Source organism: Chiloscyllium punctatum, chromosome 24, assembly GCF_047496795.1.
Source record: "Chiloscyllium punctatum isolate Juve2018m chromosome 24, sChiPun1.3, whole genome shotgun sequence".
Classification (NCBI taxonomy): Eukaryota; Metazoa; Chordata; class Chondrichthyes; order Orectolobiformes; family Hemiscylliidae; genus Chiloscyllium; species Chiloscyllium punctatum.
The window spans coordinates 58,061,515-58,076,647 of record NC_092762.1 but is presented as its reverse complement, the minus strand read 5'-3'; the positions used below and the strand labels follow the sequence as shown (position 1 = coordinate 58,076,647).

At 41.3% G+C, this 15,133-nt stretch overlaps 1 protein-coding gene across 1 annotated transcript in view; it reads right to left on the bottom strand.

The window, feature by feature from the left end:
• The window catches only part of LOC140494578 (phospholipid-transporting ATPase ABCA1-like), a 176,294-nt gene that overhangs the window by 73,894 nt on the left and 87,267 nt on the right, over positions 1–15,133 (bottom strand). Inside the window, exons 15-17 of the mRNA XM_072593913.1 lie at positions 12,249–12,471; positions 7,803–8,024; positions 1,247–1,451 (exon numbers count right to left, since the gene is read on the bottom strand). Coding sequence (XP_072450014.1) covers positions 1,247–1,451; positions 7,803–8,024; positions 12,249–12,471 — 650 coding nt within the window. The remainder of the gene's footprint in view (positions 1–1,246; positions 1,452–7,802; positions 8,025–12,248; positions 12,472–15,133) is intronic.

Below are 15,133 nucleotides of genomic sequence, written 5' to 3'. Positions count from 1 at the left end.
ACAAGAAAGTAGGAAATGTATCAGAAGGAACATGCATTTCATTGTAAATTTCACATCTGTCAATGAATTGCTGTTGAAGTGCAGTCAATGTTTATCTTAGGTAAATCATGTCCAATTTCCATGCTATAAAGTCCCTCAACACATAAGTTGGATGACCCAGTCAATAGTTATTTTGATGGCACTAGTTGAGGGATGAATGTTAGTCATGGAATCAAGATAACTCCCTGTCCTGCAAATTATGCAGCAGATTCTATCATACTCATTTAAACAGTAAACAAAGCCTCAATTTAACGTTTTGTCTGAAAAACATTTCCAACGAAACACCCAAAGTGCTGTGTTGATGCATCAACCTAGGTTACAGACTCAAAGACCTGAAATAGGGCATTACCAGAATCTTTTGCCTCAGAGAAACAGGATATCACAAAAGACCAGAGGACAGTGGCCAAAGAACCAGCTGCCAAGTGTGGAGTGTGGGACCATGAATGAATTAATGGGAGAGGAGTTAAACCAGCAGGGAATAATGAGAAATCGAGAGAGTTAGCACGTAAATTCAGAATGTGTAATCTCTAAACTAGGGAGAAGCATCGATGTGGGCAGACTTGCAGAAGAGGACAAAAACTGGCTAGTCAATTAATTCTCCAATATAATCAACAATGTGACATCCAAGGGAATGTGAACCAATAGCACAGCAGGTTTATGTTCTATTGATGCTTTTCACATTTTTCAAAAAAAACTGCCTCTTCTTGAGATTTGGTTGACACGTATTGCTTACTTTCATGTAAGAACCTATATATTTGTGAGTTGGAAGGGTAATTAGCTATAGGGCAATCTTGGACTAGCCTGATTAGTTCTAAGTTAATGCTTTTACTTGCACCTTCTAGCAGCAGCAGTCAACAGATCACTGGAAACCCAGCTGACCATCTTTATCTCTAAGCCCAGGCGAAGGCAATAAATAGCAGCTTTCTGAAAGCCACACAATTGAAAGTGGCTAATTCAATGTGAAGAAACACAGGTTGGCCTGATCTGTACGCCTCAAATAATGCACTGTACAATGTATTCCAGACTCAAGCTATCAGAAAAGCTTCTCTAAAGTGAAGCATTTTGAAAACAATGTTCATTCATCCTAAAGGTAAACAAACTTATGAGATTTACTTGAAAATATATGTTTTTTTCAGTCCCACAAGATTAATGGAACATTTGCATTACACTTTTGCCAGAACATTACTTGATAAAAGTAAATAATTACCTGGAAACACTGCTTCAATATACCATGCTGCAAGGCCATAGAGGAGAGCATCAAACACCATGAGGATGATTGAAGTTGTAAAATTGTATGCATCGCCCTCTACAGGGCTGGAGACAAGGTTAAACCACTGGAGACCAATTCCTTGCTCCTCGTAGAGAGAGAAATATTCACATCCAAAACCAAATGCAACTGGAGATAACAGACTCTGTGAGAAAAATTACAAGAGACTTCAAAAACCACTGAATGCAAGTTTTAATCCCATGAGCATTCAGAAACACTTGATAAAACATGAAAATGTGAAATGTTGGAAAATGTCTCATTTCATGGTACCTATGTCTTAGGTGCAAGACTTTTTTTATAAGAATTGAAGTCTTTACATGCAATGTATGGTTTGAGAGGATGATAAACAGACCAAAAGTAATTACAATGCAAAGGTATGCATTCAATAAAAACAGAGCTTGATGTGGGAGAACCTTAAACAACGTATTTCAGAGTTTTGTGTTGAAGACAAAATGTCCACAATCTTCTTGGTAAGGGTTTTAGTTCTTCACATGGCTTCCCTGAACAAAAGGAAACATTTAGGAATTGAAGTTAATTAGCTGAAATCTATATCCTAGATATTCCATGTGTGTCACATTGCCATGAGGATGGGTTGCGGAGATATATTTTTTTGTTTCACATTTATGTGAGACTTCTGAGTAACAGAATTAATCATTTGGAGTTTGAGAGCAGCTTTGAGCCGAGCAGAGAGAGAACTTTTTTCTAACCAATCCTCCGGTTCTGAGCCTTGGAAGAACATAATGGGAGTAGATTACTCAAGAGACAATATGGGGTAGAACTTTAATCTGCTGGGTTTCTGCCTTAGGTAAGTTCGGCCTCAGGTTTTGACAGCAAGTGTGGGTAATGCATCTGGAGACATTTTGGTGAATTTTATTAAGACCTTACAGAATTCTTGGCAGCTGAGAACTAAAAAGTTTCATTCAGGGTAAAACAAAGGCCAAAAGAAAGAGAATCCCAGGGGAGATAATGTTATCTTTTTTGAAAACAGGCACACTCACTCCCTTTGAAGCAGAAAAATGTGTGACTTATTTTTGTTTTCTTTAGGCTTTGCCAGGGTCTGGAGGCTCACTGTTGGAGCAACCAGTTTTCAGTCAAACAGGTCTGGCATTTCTTAAATGGCATTATAGCGGAGGGCACAAAAGATCATCAAGGTTCATGTTACATGGTAGCGAGTGGGCAATTGACTGATGAGTATTATCATGTTTTGCTTTAAGTTGGGTCAGTAGTTTAAACGGAGAAGCTGAGAATCTGTATTACTCTATTAAATTAATAACTAAAATCAGATGAGATGAAACAAAACTAAAAATATCAAGTAAATTAAAAACTTTAATTAACTTTAATTAAGTATATTAAATAAGGTTAATTAGGGAGGGCAGGGCTGGTAGAGTATTATTACTGCTCTGCGTGGGAGTTGGTGGAGACCAATGAGACCTTGAGTTACCAAATCTGCAAAGTGTCTGTGACCTAAGAAACCTCAACTGAAACAGGAGTTTCATTTCACCTGCTTAAAACTGGTTGACATTTAATGGAGACTCTTTTCAGAAAGCCCTGTTGAATTAGGTGCTAGCAACATGTCTTCCCTGGGATCAAGGAGCCTGAGTGCAGATGTCCCTATTCAGAGGCCAGATGCACTACTGACTGGTAGCACCACCAGACAGGTGGCTGCTGATTTCAGTAATAAACCCTCCCAAGGCCTAGAATCATAAAGGAACCCAGGCTACATATTAATGATGGCAGTAGTTGGGGTTATGAGAAGGGAGTCCAAAGTAACAGCTTGGGCTTATAACATCAGCTTCCTCAATCAGTTCCTGATTAAACATGACACATCCCCCTGGTAACTTTGCATGGGTTTAGTCATTATTCTTCCACTCAAAAAAGCCTTCTGCTGAATTAATATCAGTGAAGATGGAATGAGGCCCTTACATGAGCATTAATACTAACTTAAGGGCCTGAATTGGTGGTGGGAGAGGAAGGCTACAGTGTGACTTTCTGCCATAGACTCAATCAAGGTGGGTACAGAAACGCGACACGTTTCTCCTGGCCACTCTCCAACCTCTTTCCCCACCACCAACTTGTTACAGAAGTGGCTATTAAAGAAGTTTCTCTTCCCACAAACTCCCTGATACACCAATTGTTTTCCAGTATTTTCTGTTTATTTCAGATTTCCAGCATCCAATGTAATGTGCACGTTGCTGGATGGACCAAGTTATTGTCCATCTCTAGCTGCCTTTGAGAAGATGGTGATGAACTGTCTTTTGAACCACTGCACTCCATAGGTGTAGGTACACCCACTGCGCTGTTAAGGAGGGAGTACCAGAACTTTGAACCAGCAAAACTTCAGGGACAGTGACATATTTCCAAGTTAGGATGGTGAGTGACATGGAAGACATCTTGCAAGGGAATATCAAGGGGTGATGGTTAGAGTTTCCCTGGTTGGAACTAGTCATTGCCTGGCACTTATGTGGAGTGAATGTTATTTACCATTTCTCAATGCAATTCTGGTTATTCTCCAGGCTTTGCTGCATTTGGATACTGACTGCTTCAGTGTCTATAGAGTCATGAATGGTGCTATCGTGCAATTAACAGTAAATATCAATATTTTGGAACTTATGACAGAGGGTAGGTCATTGATTAAGTAGCTGAGGCTGGGGCACTACCCTGAGGAACACCTGAAGAGAAGACTTGGAGCTGGTATGACTGATTTCCAAAAGCTACAATCATCATTCACACACACACACACACACACACACACACACTCTCACTCAATTATTGCTAGAACTTGATATCACATTCGGTCAAATGCAGTCTTGATGTTAAAGGCAGTTGCTGTCATCTCACCTCTGTAATTAAGCTTTTTTTGTGCATGTTTGAACCAAGGCTGTAATAAGGTCAGGATCTGAGTTCCCTGGCAGAATCCAAACAGAGTGTCAGTGAACAGGTTATTGCTAAGCAAGTGTTGTTCGATAGCATTGTTGATGATACCTTCCACCACTTGACTGCTGATCAAATGTGAAATGATGAGACAGCAATTGGGCATGATTAGAATTATCCTGCCTTTTCCGTATAGGATTTATTTGGGCAACATTTCACAATGCCACTATTGTATCTGTATGGAACAGCTTGGCTAGGGGAGCAGCAATTCTGGAGTCCTCATCTTCAGTATTATCTTGCTTTTGTATGTTTAGTGAGACAACTGCTGGAGAACTTTGTAAAGTTCTTCAAACTCAGAAGGTACATTAATCTTAATAGGGGTTCAACGAATGTTCATTCATTGATTCTAGAAATAAGAGGGGTTTTCTGTGAGGACAGCTTTAGTAGAATAGGCCTATATTCTCTGGAATTAAGAAGAAGTGAAAGGTGATCTAATTGAAAAATAAAGATTGAGAGTGTGGACAGGGTTGATGGGGAGAACTGCTTCTTCTGGCTGGAGGATGGAGAACTAAGTGCCAGTTTACATTGTCACACTCTGATCAGTCTCCGATTAAACCTGTGCTTCCACAGCAAGTTGCGAATTGGAAGACGAGCAAACTCCTGAGGGGAAAAGGAAACTAGAACAGCATCTCCATTGGGTTATTTCCTCTTTTCTCCAGAAGGGGATGTTAGAGGAGCCTGTTCGGTCCTAACCCTCAGGAGACATTCATCTCAGGCTAGATAATGGGGGCCTGGCATCATATACACAAAAAAAACCCTGAGATTTATTTGTTTACCATCATATCCGTGGTAGACAAGATATTCCAAAACATTCCAACACAAAGCCGTTTAGTTTGTTCCATGTTTATGCTCATCGATTTGCAGAATTTTAGGCAATACAATTAATTGTGACTAGTATATCAAGTACTTAATCCTTAGAGGAAAATATTCAGTCTACTTAACCTCCTCCCAGTGACCTCAACGCCTTTGGGACTGTAGATGTTGGTTGGAAACAGCTGCATCTTTGACTACTCTTTAAAACATGTTTCTTTTAACTTGCATTGATATGGATATTCTCCAGTTATGTGATACTGCTACCATCACTGAGGTAATTGACTCCTGACTCCTGACTCCTAACAGTGATACAATGCCACCCTACACCAAGGGATGTTATAGCACAGAACATCAAAAGTTAGATGTCCAGAGCTTTGAATTTAAAACGTAAAGGTCACAAAACAGGAAACTCAAGGTTTAAAAGTAGAAAATCTGTTTATTATGCAATCAACTGGCAGTTATGCCAAAGACCTATGACATATGTTGGAGTTACAGTAAATTGTGTAATATAGATTCAGTTTCAAATATTGTTCTCAACAAGTTTGAAAATTTAGAAAATGAATATCATGGAAAAAATTGGCCAAAAGGAGGTATTAAAATGGCTTGGTGTACTTCAAGTTGATAAGAAACTAATAATGGAACGGTGCATCTGCAGATGCCGAAGACCGATAGGCAGGAAATGTCAGTGGCACGCCCAAATTTCCCAACCAGATTTAGGTGGTGGTGGACTAGGAAATTGCAAATGTGATATCCTTAGCCAGAAAACAGGTGTAAGATTAACATCTTCTGCAGTTGCTAGAATTAAAATAACTGTAATCCTAGATAAAATGAAGTCATTTAGAGAAGTGCAGATTAATTAAGGGAAATCTTCAGGAACCTGGAGACAACTGGAAAGTCCTCATCAACCTCAGTAGGTTCTTAATGAGCTGTGCCAGCTGCCATGGTCCGATTGGTGATTGTGCTGCCAGCCATCCTACCTCTGTAAATATGGTTTGATGAAATCAGTGAACTGGCACACTGACCAGCATGGCTGATTTGAGCAGTAATCCAACCTATGCTGGACGCAGCATAGTACCCATAGTTTTCCAATTTGGAAATCCAAGTTCCCATAGTCTGACTACCTAGCTCAATTTGATTCACCACTGTCTGAGATTAGGTTTGTATAGCAGCTTTTCATATTATTCCTATATATTTTAAACAATAGCAATTCTTAGCTCATTAATATTTGTATTTGGCAGTCAGCTTTCCAATCATTACATACTACTTGAATTGACCTCCCTTTTTAGTTCTGATGCAAAATCTCTCCCCTGGTTTAACCCACTCTTTCTAGACTATAGAGTCTCAGTCTCCCCATCCTCCACAATCTTCAGCTTTTTGGATCCCATTTTTGTTGACAGAAATTATTGCTTTTTGATGTACTTCACTGTGCTTTGATTAAGTACTTCACTTGAAATAAATGCAATAAAAAAGCATAGAGGTAAAACCCAGCTCCTTTCTGTACCCCAAACCAAGCAACCCAGTAGAACACAACTGAGTCAAATCTTTGGCTAGCGTCAGTGCAATTATTGAGTGGAAATTTAGAACAGGAGCCTAGCGACTGAATAGCCTGTGAATTGGTTCACTTTTTTCCTCTGTTCAATACAAGACCATTTCCTCATTGCTCTCAATAAGATGATTAAATTGGGATGGAGGCAACATTGATGGAAATTGCTTACCATGTATTCAGCAATCCAATTTATTTCCAGATACAGTGAGTCATGTCATTTATTATTTAATACCCATTAGACATAGCTCTGTTCTGATATTTGCAGGTATTTTCAGTACACCCAGCCTAATTATGTATCCAGCTGAAAAATGAATTAGAGGGTGAGACTTTCATTCCCTCTTTGATCTGCTTTAATCGTAAACTGATGGGATGAAAATTTTCTGTGGCTTCTGGTTTTAAAGGCCTCATATTTAATGAGTACAATCTCATTCCAATTTAAGCGAAAATACCCTAAAAGTATCTGTAAACAATATTCTTACTTAGCAAGAATGCATTACATCTGAGGAGAAATCGATAATTTCCATATCTTTACAATCTTGAGGTTTGGACTGAGACAGAGTTGGATTGAAGTAAACAGAGCTTTAATGTCCTACTTCACTATGCTATACCCAATGCTGGAATGTTTGATGTGACTGTGTACTCCCATCCCAGATTTACTTTACCAGCTTGACTACTATCCCATATACTACCAACTGTTCTCTATCCCAATCAAACTTCCCTCCATATGCACTGCTTTCAGTTCCTTTGTACACTCTACAGACTTCCATAAACTAAGTTAGTTAGTGCTGCAGGCTTCACATAAAAGCAAATTACTGCAGATGCCACCAAATAAAAACAAAGTGCTGAAGTAACTCAGTAGGTCTGGCAGCATCTGTGGACAGAGAAACAAAAAGTTAACATTTCGAGTCCACTAGGACTCAAAATTAAGTTGTGAAGAAGAGTCATAGTGGACTTGAAGCATTAGCTCTGTCCCTCTCTCCATAGATACAAGGCCAGTGGAATTTCTCAAGCCCTATGAGCTTTTGTTTTAGTGCTGAAGAGCCCTACCCAAAGTTTTACCATGATAACCTACTTCCTCGGACTTCAACAGACTGCATTGTCAACACTTGTTTTGTTTACTTCAGAATGAACAATATGTGAATTCATCCAGTAACTACAATTACGGGAGCCATTCTGGATCATGCCAATAATAACCATTAAACTCACCACAAATATTTGGAGTGGGAAAGTGACCGAGTTTCTCCATGCCACACACAGGACAAATGGAAGGTAGAGGGAGAAGTAAATGATTCCACCACAAGCGGCTGCTAGGTTTGCACCAGAGAAGAACGTGCTGATCAGGAAACACAGCATGATGGTGGAAATAGCAAAGGTTGCAAGGAATACAAATACAACAGAGGGACTGCTGTACGGGAGAATCTCTCCTTTCTGTAACAAAAGAAAAAAGAAATATAATTCTTTGTTCTGAACATTCTGTACAGGTTTGAAGATCTCACTGGAACATACAAAACTTTTACCCGACATGATGCACAGATATTGGATGTTTTCCCGGTTGTTAGTCTAGGACCAGGGGATATACTCTAAAATAAGCAGTAAGCTATTTAGGACTGAATTAAGGAGGAACCTCTTCACTCAAGGCAGTGAATCTTTGCAATTGTCTATCACATAGGGCTGTGGAAGCTCATTCATTGAGCTAGCTCTAGAAAGAAATCAATAGATTTCTGGACACCATTGCTTTCAGTAGACACAAGGTTTGTGTGGAAAGGTGGTTTTGAGGTAGATGATCAGCCATGATTGAATGTTGGAGAAGGTGTGATGCACTGAATTGCCTACTCACAATTCTATGTTCCTGTTCAGGACAAGCTCACTGATCTTTTATTGTGTACACAAAATGTCTTTGTGAATTGTTTATTTTCTCTTTGAGATTATTATTATATAAGTTTCAAATAAAAGATGATGACATCCCACTAAGTATGATGTTGCAGTAACAAAAAGCCAAATAGCATAGCTGGAATGAAACGCAGATTTAAAATAAAAAGAGATCGGATTGTGGAAATTGAACATTTTGTTATCGGTTTACTTTGCCACTTACTACATGCAAACTAATTACTCCAGATGTGTCCAGAGCTTCCACTATCATTGTACAATAGTCAGCTGGAAAACCACAAACCACATTACTTCAAAAAACCTCATGAAAATACAGGGCTGTTCTGTTTATGTCAGGAAGTGTCCCTTTCATTCCCCCATCATCTTTTATTTACAGAAAGTGGGCATCACTAATCTCCACCCATCACTGGTTACACTGACACTTATTGAGCGACCTTCTTAAATAAATACAGCCCATGTGTACACCCATAATGCTGTTAGGGAGGGAGTTCCATGATTGTGACCCAATGACAGGAACGGTGATATATTTCCAAGTGGGGCTTGGAGGGAAACTTGCAGAAGGTGGTGCCTTTGCTACCTTTGTCTTTCTCGGTGATAGGATTGGAAGGTGCTGTCAAAGGAGCATTTGTGATTTACTGTAGTACATCTTATATATGACACACATGCTGCCACTCTGTGTTAGTTAGGAGAAAGTGAGGACTGCAGATGCTGGAGATCAGAGCTGAAAATGTGTTGTTGGAAAAGCGCAGCAGGTCAGGCAGCATCCAAGGAGCAGGAGAATCGACATTTCGGGCATGAGCCTTTCTTCAGGAATGAGGAAAGTGTGCCCAGCAGCCTAAGATAAAAGGTAGGGAGGAGGAACTTGGGAGGGGCGTTGGAAATGCGATAGGTGGAAGGAGGTTAAGGTGAGAGTGATAGGCTGGAGTGGGGGTGGGGGCAGAGAGGTCAGGAAGAAGATTGCAGGTTAGGAAGGTGGTGCTGGGCTCGAGGGTTGAGACTGAGACAAGGTTGGGGGGGGGGGGGGGAGGGAAATGAGGAAACTGGAGAAATCAGAGTTCATCCTTTGTGGTTGGAGGGTTCCTAGGTGGAAGATGAGGCGCTCTTCCTCCAACCGTCGTGTTGCTATGGTCTGGCGATGGAGGAGTCCGAGGACCTGCATGTTCTTGGTGGAGTGGGAGGGGGAGTTGAAGTGTTGAGCCACGGGATGGTTGGGTTGGTTGGTCTGGGTGTCCCAGAGATGTTCTCTGAAACGTTCCGCAAGTAGGTAGCCTGTCTCCCCAATATAGCGGAGGCCACATCGGGTGCAGCGGATGCAGTAAATAATGTGTGGATGTGCAGGTGAATTTGTGGTTGATATGGAAGGATCCCTTGGGACCTTGGAGGGAAGTAAGGGGAAAGGTGTGGGCGCAAGGTTTGCATTTCTTGCAGTTGCAGGGGAAGGTGCCAGGAGTGGAGGTTGGGTTGGTGGGGGTTGTGGACCTGACGAGGGAGTCACGGAGGGAGTGGTCTTTTCGTTACGCTGATAGGGGAGGGGAGGGAAATATATCCCTGGTGGTGGGGTCCGTTTGGAGGTGGCGGAAATGACGACGGATGATATGATGTATATGGAGGTTGGTGGGGTGGTAGGTGAGGACCAGTGGGGTTCTGGCCTGGTGGCGATTGGAGGGTTGGGGCTCAAGGGCGGAGGAGCGGGAAGTGGAGATGTGGTGGACCATGTCTGGGGGGAAATTGCGGTCTTTGAAGAAGGAGGCCATCTGGGTTGTTCGGTATTGGAACTGGTCCTCCTGGGAGCAGATGCAGCGGAGACAAAGGAATTGGGAATATGGGATGGTGTTTGTACAGGGGCAGGGTGGGAGAAGGTGTAGTCTAGGTAGCTGTGAGAGTCGGTCAGTATATAGTAAATGTCAGTATTGATTCGGTCGCCCAAGATAGAAATGGAGAGGTCTAGGAAGGGGAGGGAAGAGTCTGAGACGGTCCAGGTAAATTTAAGATGGGGGTGGAAGGTGTTAGTAAAGTGGATGAACTGTTCAACCTCCTCGTGGGAGCACGAGGCAGCACCGAAACAGTCGTCGATGTAGCGGAGGAAAAGGTGGGGGGTAGTGCCAGTTTAGCTGCGGAAGATGGACTGTTCCACATATCCTACGAAGAGGCAGGCATAGCTGGGGCCCATGCGAGTGCCCATGGCTAGTGTGTTAGTTGTCAAGGAAGTGAATGTTGATGGCGGTGGATGGGGAATTTATTTTATCTCCTACTCTCCAGAAAATGCCTGCTTGTATCTGCCAAAACATCTATGACATTTTCATCCTGCCTAAAGTGTGAACCCGGACGATGGAGCTGAGTTCAGGAATGTGGACTGTTTACTTCCCCGTCCCATAACATTTGGGTATTGAAGTGAATTATAACAGCCCAGCTGGGATCAGCTAACTCTGAACAGAACTGAAACTGAACATAGAGCCCTTCTGGTTTGATATGAACAATGGCATACTCAGCACTGGATATATAAATGCAATTGATGAGGTAGCTTAAGTAGCAGTGCAATTTAAACATGCAATTTACAAACAGAAATGATACATTGATGATTATCACAGCAATTATGTGATTAATAGGCCTCTGAGCAACAGAGATCCACCAAAAATAAATCTATTTTATTCAGTCCAGCAGACTTAGAAATGAAACTTTTGGAACCATAACACATAGGAGAGATTAACATTTACATTTACAGATAACCAAATGAACAGCTAAGTGTCTGTTGAATTTAATCTAACCACACTTTAAATTGCATCAGAGATCATTCTTAGTACTTTTCTGTTGAATTAATATACTTTGAAATCAATTGTGCTTTAAATATGTTGATGAGCTCAAAGTTTAATCTCGATAGGTGGAGTCCTTTGTCAAGAGTGTGGTGCTGGTAAAGCCGGTCAGGCAGCATCTGAAGAGCAGGAGGAGAATCGACGATTTGGGCATAAGCCCTTCATCAGGAATTGCTTATGCCCGAAATGTCGATTCTCCTGCTCCTGGGATGCTGCCTGACCTGCTGTGCTTTTCCAGCACCACACTCTTGATTCTGATCTCCAGCATCTGCAGTCCTCACTTTCTCCCAGGTGGACTCCTTTACATATACTGAAACAAAACAGGAAAGGAGGAGTGAATACTGCAAAGAAAATTGTAAAGTGCAAATCTTCAAATAAAGAATAAATTCAAAAGTTTGGTGCAAATGAGAAAGCTTTTTCAAAGAGCATAGTTAATGATCATCACCAGTTCGAATTCTGCAGCACATTGCCAATCTATAGAGGCATTTCATATAATTAATCACCACAAAATAGGAATAAGCTCAAGTTAACATCTCCCAACTGTCATGTGTGCAGTTATATATGATGCCACAGTATAACACACTTGTGGGCTCAATGAGACATAGAGGGAAATACATGAAAAGCCAAGGGAAACACAGATGGGCTTGCCATGATCAGAAGACAGTTATTGTTGATGTCCAGAAAAGGTTTTCAGGGTGAAAACCAATCTATGAGACATCGTCAAAGTTAGGTGAATTTAACATCTGCACTAGAATCCACTGGGACTTGGAGTAAAGAGGTCACTGGGGTTAGTGCTTAGTCTGAAATGACAGGCAGTTGCAAGGTGTGCACAGGAACAAAGATCTATAACTCACTCAGCAATAGTTTTCAATTTGAAGATTAACTGAATAAGTTTAAAACATCCTTTATCTTGTTCAAAAAGTTTTGTTAACTTCAATCATTATAGGGCATTTACCTTCAGGATTAACGTGAGAAAAGCAGCACTGATGAGGAAAGGGATAAAGCTACTGATGAACCAGCTGACCCACAAAATTCCATTAGACAGTCCCATCATCTTCATTGTCTCCTTTAGCCGTGCCTCCTTCTCATGAACCAGCCTCTTGACTATCATCGCTACTGAGTAAATCCAAGACAGGATCATGAAGAGGGGCAACGAACGGTTCAAAACTCGCAAAAAACTGATTTAAGAGAAAATCAAAATTAATCATCTATTTGGAAGAAGACAATCAGCTAAATAGTTTGGAATACAGAGTTGAGTTCAGAAGGAGAACATTATTTAAAACTGTTCAGACTATTTGAAGAGATAGTAGGTTCACAAGGAATGAACTAGGGATACAGAAGCCACAGACCAGGAATCTCAAAGTAAATTATTGGTTTCAGTCAGGACGATGGTTTGGGCAATTGGTTCACACTCTAAATTAGTTTGGCAAAAAATTAATAAAAGGAATGAGTATCAGATTTCAGTTTCTTCCTCGACACACATGCGTATAAACCCAACTTGTGCCATCAATTTAAATGGTCTATTGACATTGTCTAAACTATCTATGGTCCCGGGATGAGGTATTGGAAAATGGCCAGGAACCAAATGCCAAGGAACAAAAAACTGCAGATGCTGGAATTGAGAGTAGACAAGCAGGAGACTGGAAGAACACAGCGAGCCAGGCAGCATCAGGATGTGGAGAACATAGAACAGTACAGCACAGAACAGGCCCTTCAGCCCATGATGTTGTGCCAAACACGGATCTTCATGTATGCACCCTCAAATTTTGGTGACCATATGCACGTCCAGTAGTCTCTTAAATGTCCTCAATGACCTTGCTTTCACAACTGCTGCTGGCAACGCATTCCATGCTCTCACAACTCTCTGTGTAAAGAAGTCGACATTTTGGGTATAACCCTTCTTCAGGACTCGGGGTGGGTATAGGGGAAGCTGCAGATAAAGTGGGTGGTGGGAGCAGGTTGGTGAAGTGGGGATAGATGAAGACAGACAGAAGGTTGACCTGGTTGGTCAGTGGGAGGAATGAATTGGGCTTGTGGCAGGGAGAAGTTGGAGGGGGAGGAGCTGGGAAGGGAAGTTATTTGAAATTGGAGAACTCAATGTTGAGTCCTCCATGCTGTAGGATGCCCAGGAGGTGTTGTTCCTCCAATTTGCAGTTTGGTTTGTTGTAGAAATGGAGGAAGCCAAGGATAGTCATGTCGGAAATGAAGTGGGAAGGGGAATTAAAATGGGCAGTGATTGGGAGATCTGGTCAGCCACTGCGGGGCTGGATGAGATGCTTGGCAAACCGTTCTCTAAGTTTACATTTGATCTCATAGATGTAGAGAAGACCACATCGGGAACACCTGATACAGGTTGGAAGAGAGGCAGGTGAACCTCTGTCTCACCTGGAAGGACTGTTTGGGGCCACGGATGGAAGTGAGTGAGGTGTATCGCAGGTTTTACATCTTTTCCAGTTACAGGGAAAGGTACCTTGGCGTTCAGGAGTGTTGGTGGGTAGAGTGGCGCAAAGTAAGGACTGTCGAAGGGAACAGTCCTGTGGAAGGCAGAGGCGAGTGGGAAAGGGAAGATGTTCTTGGTGTTGAGGTCTATTTGGAGTTGGCGGAAGTGTGTAAGGATGATGTGCTGGATGAGGAGACTGGTAGGATGGTGGGTGAGGACAAGGGGGACTCTGATTTCATTGCATTTGTTAGGGGGGTGGTTAGAGCAGTGGAACGAGGAATGGAGGTGGTTCAGTGGAGGGCTGTCTGGATGACAGAGTGGGGGAAAAGCATGTTTTTGAAATAGGTGGACATCGCGGATGCTTGGGAGTGGAATGTCTCTTCTTCCGAGCAGATGTGGCAGAGGCAGAGGAATTGGGAGAACTAAATGCCAACAAGAGACTTCAAGAGAGAAAGAGGATCCATTAGAGCGCTATAGAAAAAAAAAACCTTGTGTTATAGCAATGTTAAACAGACATTTAGAATTGATTATCTAAAATTTACTACATCTCTTGGCACAATATAACTAACATATTATAATTGTTTCAAATATACTTTTTCAAATAATGGTTACATTTCATCAATTAATTCAATTTAGTATCAGCTAGAAAAATAAACATGATTCAAATTATCCTGCTGCTGGTATTTAAAATTGAATTCAAAACATTAAATGTGTCTTAAGTTGCAAAATTGTAAGGTAATTATTTTTGACAAAGAGCATTTAGTCCTTTTACATTAATCATTATAAAAAGAGCCTATTGTCATAACCCTCCCACTGCAGGATCCAATGATTTTCTAAATGCTTCAGATATATGCCTCCTCCAATCTGAGGATCGGAGGGTCTAAGGGACAGAAGACCTGAAATTTATTTCTTCATTAGCTTAAACTCGTTCCTCTTCACTCTAATCTTTTTACATTCCCTTAACTATCTTATATGCCTTTGTAAGATCACCACTCAGGAAACCTCTCCCTTCCAGGCTGAAAAGTCCGAATCTCTCCAACACTTTCCAATATCTTTGACCTTCAATACTGAACCACCCATGCTGTAATATCCAATTCTGATCAGCAAGAAGCAAGATAGATGTGGTGTATGACCAGATTATTTTACACATTGAACACTTCTTCCTGTGGTTTGTTCTAGGGCTTTGGTTGTCTAACTAAATGTTCCATTTACTCTGAATATCATAGCTGTGTTGATCACGTTTAGTGTTGATCCTTCTGAAACTTTGAGTTCAGTTTTGGTTGTGTGTATTCCTTCAAGGAAAAGAAAGTGAGAAGTCATCAGCAAATGAGTGGAGCATTAAGCCACTTCAGTAATTTGATGAGTAAAGTTAGCACTCCATACATATTGTGGATATGAAA